We start from the raw sequence: 25,191 nt of genomic DNA on the forward strand, positions 1-25,191 counted from the left end.
TTAATCAGTGGAACAAGTTGCCTCCAGAAGTTGTGGGTGTTCCATCAGTGGAGGCTTTTAAGAAGAGTCAGGACAGCCACTTGTCTGGAATAGTATAGGGTCTCCTGCTTGAGCAGGGGGTTGGACTACACCTCTAAGGTCCTTTCCAACTCTGCTATTTTGTTATTCTGTCTTGTGTGCATAATACCCACAGCTATTGAAGAATGGTAGGAAACACTCATTTTTAGGTGGATGGCAGTGTGTTGACTATGGAGAGTGCCACAGTCCCTGTCAGCTGATTGCCTTTGTGCTCAGCTGCCGCCTTCGATGTATCTGCTGGAGCTTGCCTTTGTTCGTTGCATCCCCTGAGGGCTGTGTCTGAGGGTGCTAGAAAAATTCTTGGCTCCAGCCACAGATGGTCCTGGTCCCTTATCAGGGCGTGGGTTCCTTTAAGGAGCCTTTGGCTGCAGCCTTGGACCATTTTCAAAGCTTTGGGCTGGAGGTGTCAGTGAGGCTGTGCTCATAAGGAAGGAGACTCTCCCTTCCAAACCCCATTTTGAGCTGTGGTTTTGGTTTCCATGGTGACACTTCCTGTGGTAGAGAAAAGAGGTAGTGAATGCTGCACTGTGAGCGTGGCAGGCAGCTCCACTCCTTCTTTCTCTCCCAGCCAGGGATGCTCTGAAAGCCGGCTGCAGCCTCAGGGAGGGGCTGCTCCCAGCCTGATGGTCCTGGGTTTTAAAGTCTACCTGTGACAACCGCACGAGAGGCATGCTGGGAAAACCCAAACATCTGGGTGTCCAAAATGGCCGAATGGTGAGTGAACATACTTCAGCTGCTCCTGGGGAAAGGCAAGACCAGCAGCTGGAACTTGAACTGGAAGGAGCAGCTTGTCTTCCTGATGAAAAGGGCTCCTTCCTAAAATCTGATCTTGGCATTTGGGGGCTCTTTCCTTCAGGGGGAAGCGTAGGCCAGTTGAAAACCTTTCCTGGTTTTCGTACCTCCCCAAGCTGTAGGTAGAATGGTGAGAGGGATTTAGCTCGGCTGTAAGGGACGGTGGGATGTTCTTTTGTGTGCTGCCTTGCGGTCTTGCCCTCTTCTTTGTAAATCATCTGAGAGAGAAAGGGCTCTTTTCAAGGTGAAAAACAACAGCAGCTGTTGTTTTGCTCTAGCTGGGGCATGTTTTTGCACGTTGAAGAGTTGCTGTGAAATCACGGTGCCTTTCAAACTCACCAGGTTATACTGCACAATCTTCTGGGGAAACAGAACGGGCAGGCATGAGTCTGTTATCAGATTGCACAACTGAGCATGACTGGCAGACACAGAAAGAAAGAAAAGAATATAATGAAACGATTAGATGGATCGACCTCATGGAATGCAGGAGCCTCTCGCTGTCAGCAAAAGCTGCTGCAGGTTATGGTGACTTGCCTGGGGACCTTTTGCAACAATGACTTTTTTTTTAGATGGACATTACTGTAAATGAATCTCATGCAATCAGGTTGCTATTTGGGAAAGGGTACGGTATTCCCTCCGGCTGGACTAAACAGGAAGAAGCATGAAAACTATGTTTTCATAGTGTTATCTCTACAGAAATCTCTCTGGCATGGCCCGTGCACAGATTTAATGGACTGAGATCAAAATAAGAAGTTCTTTCATATAGTATGTCCATGATCATTTGGTGTTCAGATAGACTCAGACCAGTTTCAACAAGGACAGCTTTGGTCTTCAATGGAAGTATAACTGTTTGTGTTCTAGTTTGGATTCCTTGGCACTGACCAGGTAATTACTAGGCCTATCTACTGCAGCCTATTTGGGCTGCAGAAATCCACTAGATGTCAACAGAGAGTTAGTATTTTCTGCATTTCTTCACTATTATCTAATGGTAATTCAAACCTTTGCGATCTAAATACTAGTCTTGTTCAATCTATGCAACTTTCATTAATCATTTTTAGAATGATTAATGTGACCAGAAATGCCTCAGCAGAAATCTATTAGGAGTCTTCTGATAACTTGTGTAAATTCTGTCAGCAACACTGGGAACAAACCAGAATGTTTTTACCATGGGTCAGGGGAAGAGGAAACCTATGTCTCTAGTCTAGGTTTTGGGTAATCCTCTGCGTAATATGGATTCTGTGTTCCTTCTATTACTGTTTGCTCATGTGAATACATAGACAGTGACCAGTAAAACAGGATTGCTCAAAAACAACAACAACAAAAAACCTGATTGAAAAAGCAGTTATTGTAAAATACAAAAATAAAATAAAATAATATGTTATACCCAGAATGATTGAAGCATAACAAATTAGACAGTTCACCTTAAAGCAGGAGTTTTAAACTCCTATCATCAGAAGTGCTGCACCAGGACTATTTCCTTTGCTCAACACAGAAGCCTTTTCCTACACTGATGCCAACATTTCTAGTGAGTCAAAAATGAAGATGTAGTATCATGTATGTTATTAAAAATAAATATATTAAAAACAACTTTTAACATGAAACAAATCTGCATGAGAAACAGCTGTACCACAGCACTGTTTCCTTTTTATCTCTTAAGTAGTAGTATTTTTTGTTAACGAGAACGCCTGTATTTGGTTTTAGTATTCGGCTGATGTATAATCTTTTGTTCAAGATCAGATTACACAGTCTAAGAAAGCCATCCTGGAGCTGCCTCAATCCTGCTATTTTTTTTCCTGCCTCAGTCTTTTTCAGCTTGCCTTTTCTTGTCTGGCAGAGCCCTTTGTTCTTCCTTTGCAGAAGGATCTTTGTTCATTGTCTTTGTCTGGCAAAAAGACCCTTGTAGCATGGCAGTCAGAGACAACCCTCCTTCTTAGCTGCCTCTTCCTTCTCTCCCTTGGGCAACCATACCTTCTCAGCCCCTCTCTTCTGGTCAGGCCTCCCCTCCCCATGGCCCTTGTCCAGAGACCCTACTGCCACCTTAAAAGTAGCCTCTTTCATGGAGCATCTGTAGGTTCCCAGAGGGTGGTGTAAAAAGTGCCAATTGCATGGGCCAACTGAACAAGAGTCCCATCACTGGAAGGCATGTGGCACTGCCGTACTCCTTTGCCCTGGATTGGCCCAGCCTGGGATCTTCGTGGCCCTCAGCACCTTGGCCTTTCTGGGCAGCCTTATCAGTGTCTACAAATAAAAGACTGTCACCAGGCACAAAAAATGATGGGAAGGTCACATAAGGCCCTTGGACTGCAAGTTCGGGACCCCTGCTGGAAACGATAATAAAAGCTTTGTGATGATTAGAAATGATAACCGAAGGAAATATATTAAACACGCCCCTGATTATATTAATGAAAAGTTTAAACGATGAAAAAAGAAAAGATATATTGACAAAGTACCAATGCTGGCAGCTAACATATTCCAAAATCTGACCACAATAGAAATACATTAAAAATTAAAGTCATCTAGTTTCATCTGAACACATCCAGTAAACGAGACCCCATTCCCTCTCTAATTGACCACAAACATTTTTGTAGGAGAAAACAGGCATGCCAGTTCTTTTATTTTGAACTTCCCCAAAACAACCCTTGGTATCCTTTCTAAATTCAGCTTAGGTGGCTTTCCTGACATCAGATCTACAATTCTGAGCTACCTATTCGTAAATTTTTCTTTCTGATCAGTCTCCTCTCCTCTTTTTTTTCTTTCTCTATGTGTCCTTATTTGTTTTCAAATCATTACAAAACCCCTTAGATTTTTCTACTGTCTTCAATTTTAGTATTTTTAGCTTCTTTTCCTATTAAGTTCTCTGCTATGGGTGCTATTAAAATCCCTTTAAAAAAAGTCTATGATACATATTTGACTATACTGAGGTTTAGTGTTGTTAAAATCAGGAATTCCAGCATGAAGTGGTCACCTTCTACTTTCTTATATTTCCTTAACTAATCAAGCATATTTGACCCTCTTGTACCCTCAGAGTGTAAAGGAGAAAGCTGTGAAAAAGTGAGGAATTTATCTCTGAAATGCATATTTTAAAAACAACCAAAGGAGTAATTCCAAATAAATGACTGATGGAGGACATTTGAAAAAAAATCTCTTGTAAGGAAATAAGCACAAAAAAGCAATAGAAAAGAAATTTTCAGTAATCCTGGTACAAGTAAACAAATAAACTAATTAAGAAATAATTAGAAATAATTTTCTGACATAATTTACAATGAGGCAAATTATAGGAACAATGCTAACTCATCATTGGAAATAAAACTTACTTTCAAATAGACATTTAAAATCAAACTACTATCAATTTCCCATCAAAGAAAAACTTTCTATGGCAATTTTTCAAGCTGAGAGGAATAAAGGAACACATTTTTCTGCTTTTTAATTTCATTGTTAAAAACCTTCTTCCTCAATTGAATTAGTTTTTAAAATTAAAATTATCCCAGTCTTTATAGATTCGGCAGCTCTTGATGGTATTTTCCTTCAGCTTTCATCTATCTTCCATGAAATATATGCAACTGGAAAAAAAATATGTTCATTGTGATTTCTTTAAATCAGAGTTTCATTTTTGCTTTAATAGGATCTGTTAATCATTCATAATCCACCAGCTCCAAGACAATGCACCCGGTTTAGTAATCTGTAACATATTCCTTTGTCAAAACTGATACGTTCTTTCGCTAGTTACATGCTTAGAAGAAAGCAGAACATTTTGGAAGAAATACATAAAGAAAAATGTAGCACTGCCCCCCTTCACTCATACACGTATACTTTGTTCCCAAAGGAATATAGTACAGCCATCGACACATAGGGGTTTTTTTTATCCTTGGATTAAGCTACGGAATTGTAATCCTGGCCATAGCCTGTCAAATTCTCATGGATTCTCTTTCAAATGAAAATCTCTAATATAAAATAAAAAAAAATACTGCTTGTAGGATACTTTTTAAACCATAGATTTCCATATTAGAAATTTGTACCTAGGAGATGGAATGAGGCATAGTTAGACTGTTCTTTAAAAGAACAGATGGTCATCTTATATTTGCATCAGAATAGAATAGAATAGAATAGAATAGAATAGAATAGAATAGAATAGAATAGAATAGAATAGAATAGAATGGAATGGAATGGAATGGAATGGAATGGAATGGAATGGAATGGAATGGAATGGAATGGAATAAAATAGAATCAGGAGAACCTATACCATTTCAGATAAATGACTGTCCAGTCTCTTCTTAAAAACCTCCAGTGATGAAGCATCCACAATGTCTGAAGGCAAGCTGTTCCACTGGTTGATTGTCCTCACTGTTAGGAAGTTTTGCCTTAATTCCAGGTTGCTTCTCTCCTTGATCAGTTTCCAACCATTGTTTTTTGTCCTGCCCTAGGTGCTTTGGAGAATAATTTGACTCCCTTTTCTTGGTGGCAGCCCCTCAAATACTAGAATACTGCTATCATGTCACCCTTGTTTCTTCTTTTCTTTAGACTCACCAAACCTAGGTCCTACAGCTGTTCTTCATATGTTTTAGTTTCCAGGCCTTTGATCTTCTTAGTTGCTCTTCTCTGAACTTTTTCCAAGGTCTCTGTATCTAGCTAAGTAATATGTAAGATATCTGATACTGGAAAAGAAACTGTACATTTTGGATACCACCGTTGGTGCAAAATGTGGCATCCAGACTGTTAATTGAGTTCTTTCAGGAATTGGGTCAGGATACTGTGAGAGCCAGCAGAATATGCTAATATTTGTGAGATTGATATTGACACCAGCACTATAGGCCTTTATATGTGTTATTTTTTTTATTTTCTGGATTTTTACATTAGCTACTTGGAGTTGCTTGGCAAATAGGCAATCACATAAATGGAATACAATAAATAATAAATTAATAAAATAAGAAGTGCAGGATATGATGATGCTTACATTGATGGTTCTGCAGCAGGTGCCGATGACCTTCTGGACAAGTTTAAGATGTTTATTTTCAGTCTTAGATAATTTGGGATCTGATTTAGTGATGGGCCACATCTCTTGCTATGATCCTGTCCGATGACTTAAATCAGCAGGAATGGCCTTTTTGAAGTATCCTTTCTGTGGGATACTTTGACTGTCTGTAGGCAGAAACGGGTCTTCTCCTTTGAAAGTTGTCTCTGAGGGAGGAGGATAATTTGATCTCTACTGGTTTAGTATTTTGGGAAATTTCAAATTGATTTTAATTGTCTTGATTTTGATTGTGATTTTAATTATATTGTTTTTGGTTGTAATTTAAATGTATCTTATTTTGTTGGCATGCTTATTTAAACAGAAAGCCTGGGTGTAAATATCATAATGACAATGAAGATAAAGATGATGCCTCTTTTGAGTTAATCTCTCTCTCACTGACAAAGTACTCTGACTGCTCTCATCCTTCTTTTGCAGGGCCTGGCGGTATCCGATGGAGGTACGTGAGATATGTGACTGGGTAATTTTAAGGGAGTAACATTGAGTATCTAGAATTAAGGATAAATTTCCTGAGAGGAAGAACAATTAATCAGTGGAAAAACTTGCCTCTAGAAGTCGTAGGTGTTCCATCACTGGAGATTCTCAAGAAAAGATTGGATAATCATTTGTCTGGGATGGTATAAGGTGTCCTGCCTTGAGCAGGAGGTTGGACTAGAAGACCTCTCAGGTCCCTTCCAGCCCAATGATTCTATTTTTATTTATAATGCTGTTCGACTTATGGAGACAGTGTGTAATAATGGCCACAGGATTTTGCTGGTTACTTGGAGATATGTTTGATGTTGAGGTTGATAAACACAGTAACAGGGAATTGCCAGTTATACTCCCTCATTATAGTTGAATATTGGCCCTTTGAACTACATAAAACAACTTCCAGGGATCAGATGTTAAAACAAATGTTTGGCCAAACTAGGATCCTTGACTGGTAAATAAATCCTTGGTTTTATACTACCATTAGTAATAGGAAGCTACCGTATCAAGCTAGAAATTTGTTCTTCACTAATGAGCTGATGAGAACGAACAAATCACCAATGATAAGAACAAACCAGATCTTTGCACAGTGTCACCGGGAGGGACAGGAATAAGGTTTCCCTTCTCTCTATTGTTCTGTTCAAAATCACTGGTTTACCTGTAGAAAATCAGCTATCTTCAAACAGTTTCTGGGAGAAATGAAGTACTTTGTCATTTTTCCCTTTTTCCCTGTGGTTCCTTCAAGATGCTAATTCCTTGCTGGTATTAGCAGAAGGAACTGGTGATTTTGAGCAGATCCCTGGTAGATGGGAAACAAGGCATTTTGCCTCTCAGAGATTCTGCTTAAAATCTCTGATTTCCAACAATGGGAAATTAACTATGGGCCTATAGCATATCTAGCAAGAGAAATTGCTCATGTATAAAGATCCCACTCAGGGTCACTATCCCATAACCAATATTGAATTAAGAGCCAACTAGTAATCTGGTAGGCTTTGTATATGAAGTAGCTGGTGTTGGTCATTTCAGACAGCAAAATGTTTTGGCTTAGCCTGGTACTTCAATAATTGCCAGTTTAGGCAGGCTCAGATTCATAGCACCATTCCAGATATGAGGCCTCCGAAAGACTTGAAACCTTTCTCTGCTTCACAGAGTTAAACAGCTCTGGCATCCGGGGTAGTAATAACAGTGTGAACAGTCTGCCGTGCACTCAGAGTGTCACTCCCTCCGTGGGGCATTCCGTGGCCCGCTGGGCTGAGTCTTTTGAGACACTGCTACAGGACCAGCTTGGTGTTGCATACTTCACTGTGAGTTCCGTATCATCTTTCTGTTTCCTTTGATTTTTCACTGCACATTCTTCCCTTTTTACTATTGTTTATTTTTATTTCCCTTCTAAGATGGTGTGTATTTGGAGCTGTTTAGAGTTATATGATTTATAGCCGTCTGAAATTGTGCGGCCATATCTCTCCTCTCCAGTCCTTTTAACCTTGAAACAGGTCTTCTCTCTTCTGTGCTGTTTTGCTAGAGAGTAGAGCTGTTTACTGATGGCTATTTTGCTACCCAGTACAATGTATATAGCAGCGGTTCTCAACCTTTGTGTGACGGCGACCCCCGTCACACGGACGCGCTGCGCATGCGCGGCGCCGCCCCCTGAGGGGGAAAAATGGCGGATCGCGTTGTTTGGCGACCCCCGTAAAATGATCGTTCGACCCCAAATGGGGTTGCAACCAATAGGTTGAGAACCGCTGGTATATAGTGATCTTGCACTTTGGACAAAGATAATAATGATGCTTCACCTGAATTCTTTGATTCCCCCCCCCCCGGCTGTTCTAGAGTTCTGGATTAGATAGAAAATTATCCTTTTCTTTCCAGGAGTTTCTGAAAAAGGAATTTAGTGCTGAGAATGTATATTTCTGGAAAGCCTGTGAACAATTTCAGCAGATACCAGCTAACAGCACCCAAAAGGTAAGAATTCTTCTTCTATAGGAAGACCAAATTTTGCATTATAAGTGGACTATGTAATTTGAATAAGTGTATGAGATATGTTTGATCCTAATTCAAATTCTATAGAATATTCAACCTTTATCTTATTATGAGATTTGGAATATAATTTATAAAATTAAGACTTTGATCCTCATAAAACCAAATTTGGTGTATGATTGATAATTCACTGATTTCACAAGAGACAGCAATGTATCAAGGAATAATATAATGCCCCATAGCCTCAAACTGTATAGAACAGAATTTTGTATAAACAGCAAGCATAATGAGGAGGAAGACAAGACAAGAGTGATGATTATTTAATATGTTATTTAGGGAAGTCATATTCTTTATCCAGGGAAAAATATATTTCTCTAAGATATATTCATTATTGAACCCTGTTTGTTTTAGCTACATTTTTTCCTTTCCCATATCATTGGGGGGATGCAGTGCAGAGTATTAATTTTCTCCCATTTGTGATTGGAAACCCTACTTAACTGGTCTTGGATTTAGATATATTATTATCCCCGCCCTTTTCAAATTTATTGACGTATCCATACTGGCACAAATTTTGCTTTTTTTTTCCTTTAAAGCATGGGGGGAGATGTATGGAGACAAGAAAGGAAAGAAGTCTTGTTGAATTTTTCACCCAAACAAATAGCATTCATATTTCTTTATTTTTTTTGTTTTAGAACCATTGAAAGCACACTAACCTGTGAGATGAATAGAGCACCCAGATGGTTCTCTCTATATATCGTGTACTTAGGGAGAAAATACAAGCAATGTTGATTACTGCAGCTGGCCTGGATATTTCTGTTCTTTGCTATTGTGGTATTATGATTCTCCCTCCATGTACTTTCTTTATAGCTGGCTCAGGAAGCTAGGAAGATCTATGATGAGTTTCTGTCAAGTCATTCAGTAAACCCAGTGAACATTGACAAACAGGCCTGGATTGGTGAGGAGGTGTTGTCCACTCCCACTCCTGACATGTTTCATGTCCAGCAACTGCAGGTGAGAACAGTCCACATCTGCTAGCTGATATCCAATATAAGAGACATGTTTATAAAAAAAATAATAAAAGTGGGATATAAATAAATAATAGGTATGAGTAGTATAGCAGCTATCAATTTGCTTCCCAGTTAGTAATTACATATACTTCTTATTCAGAATATAGTGGATGAAGTCACCTAAGTGCCAATGGGGTTCTGCTTTAGAGACACTAATGATACTCAGCTTTGCTTCTTTCAGATTTTCAACCTGATGAAATTTGACAGCTACGCACGTTTTGTCAAGTCTGCACTGTACCAAGCATGTGCAAAGGCGGACAGCCAAGGGCAGCCCTTGCCAGAACTGAGATCCAGCTCTCAGACTGGCAGCCCACCCACCGAACATAGTAAGGTGGGAAGCCTTTACTTCCAGCCTAGAAGATGGTGTGATTTGGAGGGATTTGGGAATCCCTCTTAAGCAAGTGCAATAGATCTAGAGCTCTTACACTCTCTGGTTTTCTCTTAGAAAACAAAACTAAAGGCAGGGAAATCACTACCGTTAGGAGTGGAGGTAGCTGGTAACCTGGCTGGGAGGAGTCCTCGGAGATCCTTTCGGAAAGGAGACCGGAGGGACCGTCCCTGGGGAGGTGAGTTCAAAGCTGAAAGTAGGGATACTGTTGAAAGAGGTAACAGAACAGGAATGATTAATAATTGGCCGAGTATTCTCCAAAGTCCTAACTCCTTGCTAACTATCTGTCTTAGAGGAGAGAAATGGTGGTGAGGGACCAACCCCCTGGCGTGAATCCCAAGGCTCTTTGAATTCCTCAGCTAGTCTGGACCTGGGCTTCCTATCTTATGCAACCAGTGGCTTGCATGCAGAGGTGAGTGGTGTTTAGCTAGATTTTGAGCTGCAGCGTGTGAAAATATTCTCTGCTCTGTTTGTTGCAATGTGGGCGCTTGGCTCTTGCTTAACAGTATGCCATGCCTGTTACATCATAGGTTCTACCCAGCCTCCACACTCTCTCTATAATAGGCTATGACTGTGCTGTGTGGAGGAGTTCTCTACAAAGTAGAGATCTCTGCAGTTGCTATTGAGAGCATGCTGGCATTTCCATGGCTGTAGCCTCTTTCTGAGCCTCTCTCAAGGTTGCCCTATCTTGAAACTGTTGAAAAGTTGTTGCTTAGAATGCCTGAGGGATCTCAGTTGGTGGAAAAACAGCCCTTCTCCTAAACATTATGGCCAATAAAATAAAAGTGAAGAATGAAATTATCCAGAGGAGAATACTGCTAGCAGAAGTCTAGAACCACCCAGCTGGATGATATATTGTAAACCACTTTGTGCTCTTTGACACAGCATCTTCCCGCTCTGTTTCCAAACCAAATCTATCCACATCATCGGGAAGATGGCCACTGATCACTAATCTTGAAATGCTGAGGGGGACATTGAGATCACCCTAAATCAGCCAGTGTTCCTTCCAGTTGACTATTAGAAGATTGCATACTGTATGTGTCATTGTTCAGTCAATACTCTGCCCTGAGCTATTGTTGCTTTTCCCGTAATCAAATTCCTTTGTGCATGTACACACAGACACACACAGACACACCTACAGGACAGCCTCCCATGTTTCTAGAACATGTTTTGTGTATTCTGGTCAGCTGCCCAAAATTCTGTGCTCCAATTATGAGGGGAAGTGTTCCTGGCTTCCCTGCCTCCCAAATGAAATGATAGGCTTCCCATTTTTTTACAGTCAAGGCCGCAATGAATGAAGGGGGATGGGAGCAGTGATAGGAATTGGGTCAACCTGGGCCGGAATACTTCTGCAGTTATCATGGCCATGCAGCCATCTACAAAGCCATGCTCCAGGCAAGCAAAGAAGAAGACTGAAGCAGCGGTAGAGCTAACACAGTCACAGTGCCAGATGGCAAAAGATATGAGACCGGGCAGGAAAATATTTGTCAGGTGCTACCTGTATTCCTGCCCCAGGGTCCCATTCCATCATTGTTAACAAATTATTCTGTCACCCATTCACATCGCATGTTTCCTCCTCCCCCCCCCGCCCCCATGGGGCAAGTTAAAGAGGCAGTTCTGTGGCTGCAACTCCCACTTTTGCCAGTGATTTCTTTGCTACTTGCTTACTCTGTTTCTTCCCCGAGCCCCAGAAGGAATGGCAGAAAGAAAAAAGGCTTTCCATGTACTGTAATTTGAGAAGGAAAAGGAATGTTAAGTTCTAGCTTTGTTCCAGTTTCAAAAAAAAGGCACAAACAAGAAAGATACTAATTTTGTTTTCCAAGCATATTAATTTTATGTAGTGAGACAAGTCCAAAACTGTCTCTGGAATGGCCAGAGATGCCAGGTAGAGCCTTATACAGTATTGTCAAAGTTTTTTTCCAAATAAATTATCCTTGGGAGCAAACAACAACAACAACAACAAAAAACTTGCTCCTTGGTTGTAGGTGGTTATTTTTTTTTGAGGTAAGCCTACCATGCAAATAAAGAATTAAACATTCTATTCACATCCCCATCTGCCACAGTAGCTGATAATAATAGGCTTGCTCTCAGAGAGGTACAGCTCTTGAAGCTGAAAGCAAATGCTTCCCACTGTCTAATAAACAGATTAGCAGACAGTTCTATGGTTTTACAGCAAGTGACGCAGTACATTGAGTTGGGAGAATTCTGGCTGAATTACTTCAAACTGCCGATGGAAAGAAAGGAGCATTTCAATTCTGTTCTCAAAATGGGAAAACGTACATATTTACATAAAGTGTAATTACCACGAGATTCACTGCCTCACGATTCAGTGCCAGCTGCTGGCTTCCATGTGTGTGTGTATGTGTATGTATGTATGTATATATATATATATATATATATATATATATATATATATATATATATATATATATATATGTGTTTTCTAAGGTTTTCGCGGGTATTGTTCGGGTTTTCTCCCACGTAAAATTGGAAGTGTCTTGGCGACGTTTTGACGAAGTCCCATTCGTCATCTTCAGGCTGGTGCTTTCAGCTTCGTGCCTCGAGCAGCAGTGTGTGGTCTTGGCTGTTTCTTCCTTTTAACTGCCAGTGGAGGTATGAACTGATTGGGTGGGAGCTTGGCTGTGTTCTGATTGGGTAACCAATCAGAACACACCTCCACCCAATCAGAACACAGCCAAGCTCCCACCCAATCAGTTCATACCTCCACTGGCAGTTAAAAGGAAGAAACAGCCAAGACCACCCACTGCTGCTCGAGGCACGAAGCTGAAAGCACCAGCCTGAAGATGACGAATGGGACTTCGTCGAAACGTCGCCAAGACACTTCCAATTTTACGTGGGATAAAACCCGAACAACCAAAGACCTACATATATATATATATATATATATATATATATATATATATATATATATATATATATATACGGTATATATATAAAGAAATATTAAAAATTAACCTAAAAATTGAGGAACGTAGTCTCCTGGGTATATACATATTCAAAAGATAAAAACGAGCAGCAGGAGATAAAACAATTAAATGTTTTAAATAAATAGATAACCTAGCTTTCGATGGCTGTATTGCTGCCATCATCGTCAGGATGTAAAGGAATCATCATCGTCAGGCTGCCATCATCATCAGGGTATAAAGGAATATATATATATATATATATATATATATATATATATATATATATATATATATATATATATATATATATACTGGCTGGTACAAGTGCTCTCAATATTGTTTTCAGTAGTTATCATTGATGAGGAATAATAGGAAATAGTTTGTGCTTATTGAGTTCCTTCAAGCAATATTATTGGTCACTATGTAAAGTGGGAATATCTGGACTTTTTTTTTGATACATCAGGCTTTCTATAATACTAGATTTTCTTTTTGATATGCAAGTTTTCTTCACTATGTGGCTTCATATCATAAACCAAAAATCCATAAAGGAATTTTCTTTAAAATTTGCATCTTAATTGTGGCCCGAAGTCCTACTATCATCTCATTCTCTCTCTAGAGAGAGAGCAATTGAGAGAAGAGTTTTGATTCATTACTGTATGTGCCATGAAATCACTGTCAACTCTTAGCAACCATATAGATAGATTTTTCCCCCCCAAAATGATCTGTCCCTGACTTGGTCTTTCAGGTCTTCCAACTGTACAGGAAGGGGGGGGAAGCATATGTATTTTGTTTTAAATTGCAGGCTTGGATAAAAGCCTCACCAAGCCCACACCTACCATAAGGGCAGGCATTGATAGATATACAATATTACTGATCTTTGATCTCAAGTAATTGTCTGTTGTGGACACTGAACTTTCAGGTTGAGATTGTAGTAGGTTAGCAAATGAAACTGAACGTGATAAGTTCTCTTCTCTACAGAACCACAGGAAGAGTCTGACTGGCTCAGAATCTGACAGTCAGAATCATCCCATTAAGTATTGTTGCATTTATTTGCCTGATGGGACTGCATCTCTGGCCCCAGTACGTTCTGGCCTCTCTATCCAGGAGATGTTGGCTGGAGTTTGTCAGCGCCGTGGCCTCAATTTACCTGATGTAAAGATCTACCTTATGGGAAGTGAAAAGGTAGGTCCAATTTATTTTAGGCAAAAAGGAAACATTAAGGGAAGAACAGCACTTTACAAAACTAAGAGAAGGGGATTTTTCTGGGTAAAATTTAGATTGGAGCATTTGTAATCTCTCTCATTATATATCATAATTAAAGTTGTGAATTCAGAAATTATAAACAAAAGTATATCGTGGTTTCAAATTCACTTTAAGCCAATTTACTTGTAATCTCCAACTGCAATATTTATTTACTTTATCTAATTTAATTGAGCAGAAATTGGGCTTTGGGTGTAAAGTGGGGTAATTCCCTGTTGGATTGAGAGTTCACTGTTATTGGCTGAGCTTTCTCTGAAATTCTGTTTCTTAGTCTTGTACAATAGGGCTAAGGAATGTTGGCCCTCAGAGATTGTTCATTACAACTTCCAGTATGCTTCACCATTGGCCCTGCCAGTTGGGAGTACTAGGGTATTTTAATCTATATATTTTATATAACTTCTGTTTCTATGTTCTATATAGCTTCTAACTGCCTGGTTGGCTTATGAAGATAGGTCGCTGGAGTCCCTTTTAACTAGAGATAGTAGTTATATTCTCTAAGTATCTATTCAAGTAACACATATTGTTAACAAGCCAGACAAATAAATATTGTTCAAATGAAATTGAATTCATTTCAAGAAGTATTTTGATTTTGTCTAGGCTTAAATTGATATATAGTTTTAGTGTCTTTTAAATGCATACAGCTTTATTGTTTTTCCTCTTTGAAAGGGCTAGAGAAAAATATATTTATCCAGATATCCAAAGATATAATTCAGATATCCAACATGATTGTACATTATTTTTTTTCCAAAGCATATTTATATTGGGCAAATAAGTTTTAGTTCACAGATGATTATAGAACATGCATATATTAGGTGAAATCAACAGGTAATTTCAGTTTTCAAAGAATATTAGTATCAAAATATTCCTGATTAATAATATTTTATCTGTTTCTTTGTTTAGAAACATTTTTATCCTATCACAATTTTAAAAATCTCTCCCCAGTATTATTTGCAGATTTTTGAAAAGCTGTTTTCCTAGAATTGCATCAATGATCTTAATAGTTTCATACAAATAGTCCTTAGACTTACCGTATAACCACAATTGAGACCAGAATGTGCATTGCTAAGAAATGCAGTTATTGAGTTTCCACGATTTTACAACCTTTTTTTGCCACAGCCATTAAATCAATCACATGGTCATTAAGTGAATCCAGCTCTCCTCATTGGTTTTGTTGGGACAGTCATAAATGGCAATCTTGAGACCCTGGGTCACTGCAGCTATCTTAAATTCATGCTGATCATTAAGTAACCACATGTTGAGCGTGTGACAGTAGGGATGCTGTGACAATTGTAAGGGCAAGAACCAGTTATCACTTTTTTTCAGGACAGTTGTGACTTCAGATGGTGGTTAAATGACCCAAGTCAAGGACTAGCTGTAATGTGGGCAACGTAGAATCATATCATACATTAACAAACATTTCTATTCTTACACCAGTGTCCTTTCTTTGCACTGTATCGATATTTCCATATTTCTTTGGCTTTTCACAGAAGCCGCTGGCATTGAACCAGGACAGTTTAGTACTGATGGACCAGGAGGTGAAGCTGGAGACCAGGGTCAACTTTGAGTGAGTGTGATCTCTGAAGAGATTCTGTTGTGGGTTGGCTTTGCTTCATCTTTCTTAATACAAGGCTGAGAATTCCTGCCCCAGAAGAGTGACCCGTTTGTTTTTACAACACAGATTAAAACAACTCTTTTGCTGTTTGGGGGGTGGGGCATGCATGCAGCAGTTCAATAGTACTCATTATGGATTGTATGTGGCTGAAGTAAAAGTGAGCTTAAGTTGCCTGTCCTTCATTTTGGCACTGATAGTTGAGTAAGTAGACTTCTCTCCTTGCTGAGTCTTCTCTCCTTGCTGAATTAAAGCGTTATTTGTTATAATTTGAGTTGGCAAACGGCAACAACAGCAACAACAACCCCACCTTGGCATAACATTTTCTATTTCCTTGCCAATCTCTGTCACACAGTTATTATTTCTGTTTTGGCTGGCGAACAAATAATAGTGTCCTGATTTCGGGTGTGCAACGCATGTTAAGCAAAGTTGTGTCTTAATCACTCTGATTATGGTGCCCTCCCACTCGCTGAAGTCAGAAGGAATCCATCCATCAGTCACAACAGGGAATGGGAGGCTGGCATTGGGATGGGGTTTCAGGATAAGAAAAATGCCTTTGCCTGCCTCTCTTGTTTACTGTGCCTGGTAGACCAGGAGATTACGGGTCTGTTCTCCAACTTCTAAATCCACCGAACAGCAAACAGACTTATTGAGGCAGATAGGAATAAACCGGTGTTCACAAGTAAGAAAATGCAGTCCTTTTAAAATGTAAAGCTGCCCAGAGTCCACTGCATGAATGAGACGGGCGGCATAGAAAATAAATAAATAAATAAAACCAGCCACCTCTCAACAATTTCCATAAGGAAGAGCAGGGAGGAGAATAGTGGTACAGAGGAGTGCTTGGGGTTTGGAGGGAAGGGTTGTGCCCTCACCAACTTCATGTGGCCAGTAGACATCTCACCTCAAAATAACTTCAGATGTCTCACACATGGGTTGAAGACCCACACCAAGAGATGTTCATGTTTATAAGAGCCATGACAGCGCAGTGGGCACAAATTGTGCCCACACACCAGGAGATCAATCTTGACCAGCTCAAGGTTGACTCAGCCTTCCATCTTTCTGAGGTCGGTACAATGAGGACCCAGATTGTTGCAGGGGGGGGGGCAATATGCTGGCTCTGTAAACCGCTTAGAGAGGGCTGTATAAAGCACTGTGAAGCGGTATTTAAGTCTAAGTGCTATTGCTATTGCAATATTTCTGGTTGTGTGCAAACTAGAAAAAGCCTTTAGTGGTTGAAAGTTAACAGGCCAGAAATCCACTATCTATGCTACTCTATGACATGCTATTTCTCCCTGGCTATGTGACCATTTTAGCATCAATGTCTATGCCACTATAAACAATTCAGAGCTCATAATTCATTTCAGTGGATCCACGGCATATGAAGGTTTTTCTTCCTGCTGTATTCATATATACACCTGCGGTTGGAGATGCCATTCTGCCCCTTTCCTAAGCTGCTTTCTCATTTTCCTTTGTATTTACCACGATTTGTAAATAGGCACATAGAAGTCAGGAAGGATTGAAGCGATGCAAAAGATGGCTGCGATTTGGCTATGACGTATGTAATGTGTTATACCCATTTAAAATATTTATAGTGGGTTTTTTTTTCACTTTGTGCTATTAAGTTGATGTTGACTCTTAGCAACCACATAGATAAACCTTTTTTTTCTCCAGTACTATCTCTCCTCAACCCGATCCTTTCTTTTTACAGGCTGCACATTATACCTATCAATAAGACAGTCTGCATTCTGGCAAAATCGACTAAAACCTTGCAAGAAGCATTGCAGCCCATCTTGGAGAAATATAGTCTTGATATTAAACAAGTGTCACTCAAACGGGTGAGAACCGTCATGAAATAGGGTGTGTAAATATAGGTAGTCCTAGATTTACAACACAGTTGGCCCCCAGATTTCTGTTGCTAAGCAAGACAGTTGTTAAGTGACTTTTGCCCAATTTAATGACCTTTCTTGCCACGGGTTGTTAAGTGAACCACTGCAGTTGTTAAATTGATAACACAGTTGTTAAGTGAATCTGGCTTCCCCATTGACTTTGCTTGTCAGAAGGTCACAGAAGGTGATTACATAACTCTGGGACACTGCAAATGTGAGTCAGTTGCCAAGCATCTGAATTTTGATCCCATGACCACGGGGCTGCTCCAATGGCTGAAAGTGTGAAAAATGGTCACAAGTCACTTTTTTTCAATACCATTGTAACTTCAAACGGTCACTAAATGAACTGTTGTAAGTCGAGGACTGCCTGTAGTGTTTGACTAAGCTGGGATTTGTCAGTATGACAGGGCTGCTTACTTTTGGACCTTCAGCTCGCTCCCAGTTGCATTCTGCAATTCGTGAACTGCATTAGAGACACTGCTTCCACTTTATTTATCAAATTTATCGGCTGCCTCTCTCGCCACAAGGTGATTTATCAGGAGTAAGAGCTGTGAAGCTAAAAAGACAGCTACCGAGATTGGAGTTCTTGGTAGGCTTCTGTCTTGTTCTGTGGGTTAGAAGAAAATGCCCAAGTTCTCTGGGTCCATGCTTTTTAGTGGACTACCATTTTCAGGTGGCCATTTTTGTAGAGCTTCTGTTGAAAAGCAGTGCCCACCCTCTCAGGGTACGTGTACACTACTGATTGGGTCAACCGGGAGGGTCTTTGTTCTTCTCCCTGCCCCTGGGCAATCCTAGCTTTTTAAAAATCTATTAACTTTGTTCTCTTTCTGCAGTCTGGGGAACTTCAAACTTTGAAGTTGGAAGAGAAGGTTTGTGCGGTGGCTGCTCAGAAGCTTGTTCTAGATTCAGATGCAGGTATGTGATGCTCAAAGGAACATAGTTCTTTATGTAGGATTGTAACTCCCAAGCCAGATTTATTCTATTGTAGACAGCTGGAGCAAAACTCTTTTCCCCTGAGGAGAATTATTTGAAGATGGTTCCCAAAGAAGAGATTACTACATATTCTTTGTAACTTTTTCTTTCCCATGAGTGCTAGTGAATAGATGCTCTTATTTATTCACCGTAAGCAATGGTTGAAATCTACTTAAGTAATTAATTTATTAAATTTGTTGGTTGCCCATTTCGCTCTGAAAAGTGACTTAGGGTGGCAGTTGTGATGCAAAAGTTGTGCATCTTGCCCTATTAACCTGCTCAGTGTTGGATGCAGTGTATTTCTGGAGAAAGTTAGTTATAGACCACTTACCCATAAGCAGGTTGGCTGCTTTAAGAACATGAAGCATCTTTCCCACGTGAGGCATTCATCTGCTTACATGCTGGGATGTTTGCCATAAAAAACGTGGAAAGGAAAATTCTTGTCATTTATTTATTTAAGAAAATGTATATGGCTGCCCAACTCACTCTCAGTGACTCAGGTCAGCATACGTGCATAAATCCCATTACAAAAACAATACAAAAAGCAATGGCCCCCAGCCTCTGGCGACAACAATCAAGCCACTTGATGGTCTCCATATTATTCTCGGTTCCCCAGGCCCATTGGCAGAACCATGTCTTCTGGATCTTGTGAAAGAGTGTCAAGGTGGGGGCTAATCTAATTTTTACAGGAATGATGTTCCACAGGGAGCGAGCCACAGCAGAGAAGGCCCTTCTTCTTGGTCCTGCCAGATGGACCTTCTTAGGAGAGAAGATGTCAACGCTGCAAATATTGTATATTCTTGCTTTTGACAATATGCAGAATTGTCTGGTAATTATGGGGTTAATACAGAGCAGAAGGGGGGGTTGGGGGTAAAGTCTGGGAAAGAAAGAGGAAGAAAACATTTGACCCTCACACTAATTGGATAATGTGAGATATGACGGCTAATTTAGGGAGGGAACATGCTGATAATTTAACTGCTCAGAGGAAGAGAACTTAGATCCTAGCATCCTTCCATTGTGCCTGTGCCGACATTTTGTAACAATAAAAGACTTTTAGGAAAATAATGCCTGGAAGTTCTTTGAAATGCTTCATTAGCCGGAACCATAACAGAGGACCTGTAGCATTCCTTGCTTCCCCGCCCTAGTTGGGCGGGTTCTCCTCCTTCTCCATCCTCTTCCCTCTTCCATGTTCCCTCTAATTAATAATCACCAGTCTCACATGGTAGACCACAGAGAATGTTACCTGCTTATTTGAGAGAAAACCAGATAGTTTATAAAAATGTGTGTTTATAAAAGCTGAATGGAAGGAAGAGAAAATGTGATGGAATATGGTAGACCTGCTGAATAGGTTTATACAGGGGAACCTTGGCAGCATAAAAATGGTAACTCTGCTTTTCTTTCCTTCTCCCTATTGGTACTCTTAATCCACAACACACAGTATTTCTTTCTGCTGACTGCTGCTGTCCTTTAAGTCATAGATCAACATCTCTCATGCAGCTACCTAAAGCAATTATCTTTCCTCCAGAAATTCTAACAGTCATCTCTTTTATTGCAGAAATAAAACCTGTTGTGGCAGCAGATGCTTCTTGCGAGCAGATTGAGGTGAGCACTGATCATGAAAGCAATAAAACTTTTAATAAATAATAAATATGACTCTTCCACAACTTTTAAAATGCATCACTGCGTCTAAACAATTCTATTCCTACTCTAGCATTCTTCCTGATAATGATGAATGTGCAGATAATTGTTTTATTTTATTTTTTTTCCATAAAGTGGATGCCATACATTTACTGGGAATGGTCACAGGCTAGGAGTGATGTTTCTAATCCCTTGATGACACACTATGTCGAGGTTGTAGTTGTGACTTACGTACAAAAGGATCATTTTCTGAGGCTGGCTTTCTCCCACTATGGTTCTAGGATGACAGTACTGTGGAGACAGAATCTGAAAGTGACCCATTCCCGGCGATGTCCTGTCCTTTTACCAAATCCATCAAGAGTAACCAGAACCGCCACACGTATGACATGGAAGGTAAAGCATGTTGGTCTTAGCTTGCAACCTAATAAAGTTGAGGAGGTCAGGGGGATGCTTATAAATTAGGGTGTGTGTGTGTGTGTATGTGTGTATACATACCTTTTGAGTCAGTGTTAACTCTTGGGGATGGCCTTGACTAGTCTTCGCAGTTTTCTTGGTAAGGTTTTCAGAAGTGGCTTGCCATTGCTTGTTTCCCAAGGTTGAGGGGAATGACTGGCTTAAGGTCACCCAGCTGGCTTCGAGCCTACGGCAGGACTAAAACTCAAAGTCTCCCAGTTTCTAGCTTGGTGTCTTAACTACTACACCAGACTGGCTCTCTAGAAAATTAGTAACTCTCAGAAATTAAGCAGAACCAAGCCATGATAATTTGGGTATATTTTTATAAATTACACTTTCTGGCAGCAAATAACCAGGTGTACAGCTCTGGAGCACTTGGTTTGGAAAGCAAGAAGAGAGGGATCTGTTCATAGTAGCTTGGGAATTTAAATTGGAATTTAAACCTACATCTCCCTGATTCAAGTTCAACACTAACCACTATATCACATTGCCTACTGAGATATAGATGGGCAGAAAGGCAGGGAAGAAATGGAAAGAAAACTGGAGAGGTCATAGGGATTAAATTGCATTGAAAGCAAGTTTGTCATTTCCTGTCCCAAAGGCGCTGTTGGCATACAAGTTAGCACACACCCTTTTTAATATTCAACATTTATTAAATATGATTAATTATGTGCCATCAAGTCAATGTCAAAACAATTATATAAATAGCTTTTCTTCAGGTCTTCCAATGGTGGACATCGCCAGCATAACCGAGTCTATCCGCTGTGCTGTTGGTTATGCTCTTCTCTTTCCTGTTATCTTTCCCAGCATTAGAGTCTTCTCCAGAGAATTGGGTTTTTGCACAATGTGTCCAAAGTAAGATAATTTAAGCCTGATTATTGTAGTTCAAGTGAAAACTCTGGATTTATTTTTTTTTGATAGTCCATTTATTTGTTTTCTTGGCTGTCCATAGTACAGTATTCTCAGGAGTTTTTTCCAACATCAAATTTCAGAACAATATTCTTTCTATCCTGCTTTTTTCAAAGTCCAACTTTTCTTGCCATAAAGTATCATGGGGAATATCATTACCATTGTAGCTATTGGCACATCACAGCATCTGAATAACTTTTCTAAGGCCTGCATGGCTATTTATTAAGTGCTAATTTGTGGCATACTGTATTTTTTTGACTGCTTGGTCCGTTAGTGTTGATAGTCAATCCTAAAAGGCATAAGATATCCAGCACTTCAATATAGCATCTTCATTGTCAGTTCTAAGGCTGATTAGGTTGATCTTCTAGTCTTTGTCCCCTTTTTCACTGTGCTCTTGATTTTTATTCCTAGACTTTGCAAATTCTTTGCAGTTTTGGCTATTAGAGTAATGTCATCAGCATAGTATAGGCTACTGATGTTTCTTCCTCCAGTTTTAACATCACCTCTTCCAGTTTCCCTTAATATAGACTGAGCATACAGGTCATCTTGGCTAACAACCACTCATTCAACAACAATCTGAACTTGTTGTTCAGCACAGAATGAATGGTATTTAACAACCAATCTTTGGAGTTCCAGCCATTGCAGCATCCCACAGTCTTGTGGTTGCCATTTACGACTTTCTTTGTTGGCTTCTACAAGCAAAACCAGTGGGGAGGCTGCTAGAAGGTCTCAAATGGTGACCACATGACATTCTTGCTGTACAACTTGTGGTGATTCACTTAACAAGGGCAACTGGGAGTGCCAGAATTACCGTTGCTAAGCAAAGCAGTTAGATGATGTCACACTTTATGTTCATGTCGTTAAGCAACAGCAAATTCTGATTCCAATTGCCATCGATAATTGAGGACTACCTGTACTATTCTTGCTGTATCTTTACTAGCTATAAAAAAATGTGGTTCCTTCTTTGTTTTTCTTGTCCTGTATAGTAAGCTGTATAATCTTCTGACTGAAAGTATCCTTCTCCACATCTGAATTTGCCGATTCCATAGATATCAATTTGTAGTTGCTTCATTTCATCTTTCACCGTGTTGAGCTTTCCCAGGTTCATGCTTCTTATGTACCATGTTCCCACTAATTCTGCCTTTGCAGCTTTGGATTTTCATACCTATATGGCAAAGCAAACAAGATGTCCCAAAGAGTTTTAGTCTAGCCACATCATAAACACAATTAGTCTTCTGAAAGATTAGCAGCTTTTCCACAGTAAAATGTTCAGTTCCAGCTGAACTGAGGGGCCATCATCCAGCACTTTATCTTCAATTTTATATGTTCTGTCAATGGGTTCTTTTTGGTAAAATACAGTAGAGATTTACTATTGTATTCTTTTGACATAATATGAATGGATGTCTACTAAAGTGATCATCAGCATCTTTTTATATTGCTGCCCCCAATATAGGTGCCTGTTAGTCTTACTTGGGATGACCTTCATGCCATGGGTGACCCTGCTGGGAGTTTATACTCCCAGCTCTGCTCATCCTTCCAGGAATGCTTCCTTGCCGTAGTGAGGCAGTACAGCAAGATGTGGGTGGATTAAATACAATTACATAACAAAAATTATGCAAGGGCCTGCTGGATTGTGAATATAGTCTCTATTACTGGTCTCAGTGGCTGGGTACATACGCGTGAAGGTGCAAGCCTTTGTTGTTGGCATTGCATCTCCTGTGTCTCTTTCCTGATGCCCCCTTTCATGTGGAGCACTTGCCAGGTGCACAATTTGCAAACTAAATGGCAATAGCTATGCCAAGGGATCTGGGATTTGTAGTATCTTCTTTAAGACTCTAAGAGCTCTGTGAGAGTTTTAGCATCCTCTTCAAGATTCCTTTAGGATTCCTAGGGAAACCAAAACTATTAATGGCATATTTAATTAATGTAAGCAAGTTGAAAGAGTTAAATACTGGTGTTTGTAGAGTGACAGTATGAAGAATGGCTGGGTGGCTCTCCAGATGTTATTCAATTCCAGGTCCCATCAGCCTGGTTCATGAGGAATGATTTAGGTTGCAGACCAACACATCCTGAGAGTACTCAGCCCCCAACAATTATCATTTTAGATACAATGAAGTACTTCTTCTCCCCTAGGGCTACTGGAACTGCTGAGTCGTGCACAGAACTGCAGGGTCAATGACCAGCGTGGGCTACTGTCCAAGGAGGATCTAATACTGCCTGATTTCCTTCAGGTGCCTGAACAAGTTGGCATCGCCTGCACAAGCCATTCCCCATCCAGCTCTGCCACTGAAAATTGCACCCTCAAGGCAGCCAATGCTGACACCTCTCAGTGTCAATCAAAGGAGCAGTCACAACCCCAGGTTTCTTCTTCTTCACCACTGCAAATACCAACTTCGTCATCATCGGCTGCTGCTGGGAAATCTGACCTGTGATCTACTCCATGAGAACCCCAGCCCACCCTAGGCCCTCAATTGTATGTTGTTGTTTTTTGCTGTGAAGCCAGGCCTTTCCTGTTTGATATCTGTTCTAGTATCATGATCTGCCTCTCACAGACTTGCTCCCCTGGTCTAGGTGGAAGCCTGGCTAGACCCCATCTAGCTCTTGGGACTTTCAGGCTGTCTTCAGGAATGGACATGTGTACTCCTAATGTTCTGGCCGACTTTCACTAACTGCCCATGCTGGCTGGGCAGCAGGGTGCCAGTTATTACTTACTTGCTGTACCAAACTATTGTACGGTGTTGCTCTGTGTCGTAAAACAACTGCCAATGGCTGCTCCAGTGGCAACTGCAATCCTGTGGCTAGTGGTGATGCTGCTTGTATATAGTTTGTAATTTTCGGTTTCTGTAAAATGTAAGATACACTACTGATTAAGTTCTCAGTTTTTGTTTTGGGGTACATGGGTTTCAACTGGTGGTGTAGGGTGTGGCATGGTTTGGCATTAACATACAAGCCCACAAGGCAGACACACATTTTTTGTTCAGATGTGAGGACAAAGCCTTTAAGGAATCCATGTTTCCTCTTGAAGCAACAGAGTGAGTCCCAATTAGCATCAGCATTTGCTTCCAAATTCATATATTTTAACGCATATGAGTAGGGATCCACATCTACCAAGTTTAAGATGGCCTAGGCAAGCTTTGCTTTGTAGAACTTGCAAATTATTCTTTCTGAAACATACATAAGGATCTCCGTTAAATCTTGATTTAGGGTCTGGAAAGAACTATGACTAACAATTTTAAAAATTGTTTTCAATATTTTGAGCTCTTGGCTGGAAGCATGACATTTGTGGTTGGCTGCATTCCCCCACACTGGATCCTTTATGCTATCCTTAAACCAGGGGATGTTTTGCATGCCCTGCACTGCCGTGTTGAACTTGAAATACTGTACAGGTAGTCCTCGATTTACAACAGTTCATTTAGTGACTGTTCAAAATTACAACAGCACTGAAGAAAGTGACTTATAACCATTTTTCAAACTTATGACCGTTACAGCATCAGCACGGTCACGCGATCAAAATCCAGATGCTTGGCAATTGACTCATACTTCGGACAATTGCACTGTCCCGGGATCACACAATCTCTTTTTGAGATCTGACAAGCAAAGTCAACGGGGGGGCGGGAGCCAGATTCACTTAACAACTGTGTTACCAATTAACAACTGCAGTGATTCACTGTGGCAAGAAAGATTGTAAAATGGGGCAAAATTCACTTAACAAATATCTCACCTAGCAACATAAATTTTGGG

At 40.2% G+C, this 25,191-nt stretch overlaps 1 protein-coding gene across 1 annotated transcript; it reads left to right on the forward strand.

Annotated features, from left to right (window-relative positions):
• The first annotated feature begins 375 nt into the window (after nt 1–375).
• Nucleotides 376–24,317, forward strand: RGS14 (regulator of G protein signaling 14). The gene is made up of 15 exons (XM_039334119.1): nt 376–792; nt 6,314–6,335; nt 7,514–7,668; nt 8,234–8,326; nt 9,209–9,352; nt 9,590–9,739; nt 9,854–9,974; nt 10,090–10,208; nt 13,702–13,905; nt 15,471–15,547; nt 17,301–17,427; nt 18,312–18,393; nt 20,006–20,052; nt 20,370–20,481; nt 23,584–24,317. Exons 1-15 carry the CDS (start codon nt 748–750, stop codon nt 23,880–23,882), a joined length of 1,797 nt encoding a protein of 598 aa, XP_039190053.1. The 5' UTR covers nt 376–747; the 3' UTR covers nt 23,883–24,317.
• The last annotated feature ends 874 nt before the right edge of the window (nt 24,318–25,191 follow it).

The sequence above is a fragment of the Crotalus tigris genome, unplaced genomic scaffold (genome assembly GCF_016545835.1).
Source record: "Crotalus tigris isolate CLP2741 ecotype Arizona unplaced genomic scaffold, ASM1654583v1 scf7180000017625.6296891, whole genome shotgun sequence".
NCBI lineage: Eukaryota > Metazoa > Chordata > Lepidosauria > Squamata > Viperidae > Crotalus > Crotalus tigris.

Coding starts and splice junctions, on each gene's coding strand:
- RGS14 (XM_039334119.1), top strand. CDS start 748: ATGCTGGGAAAACCCAAACATCTGGGTGTCCAAAATGGCCGAATG. Junction 15,548..17,300: donor GAGACCAGGGTCAACTTTGA/GTGAGTGTGATC, acceptor TTCTTTTTACAG/GCTGCACATTATACCTATCA. Junction 20,482..23,583: donor CCACACGTATGACATGGAAG/GTAAAGCATGTT, acceptor CTTCTCCCCTAG/GGCTACTGGAACTGCTGAGT.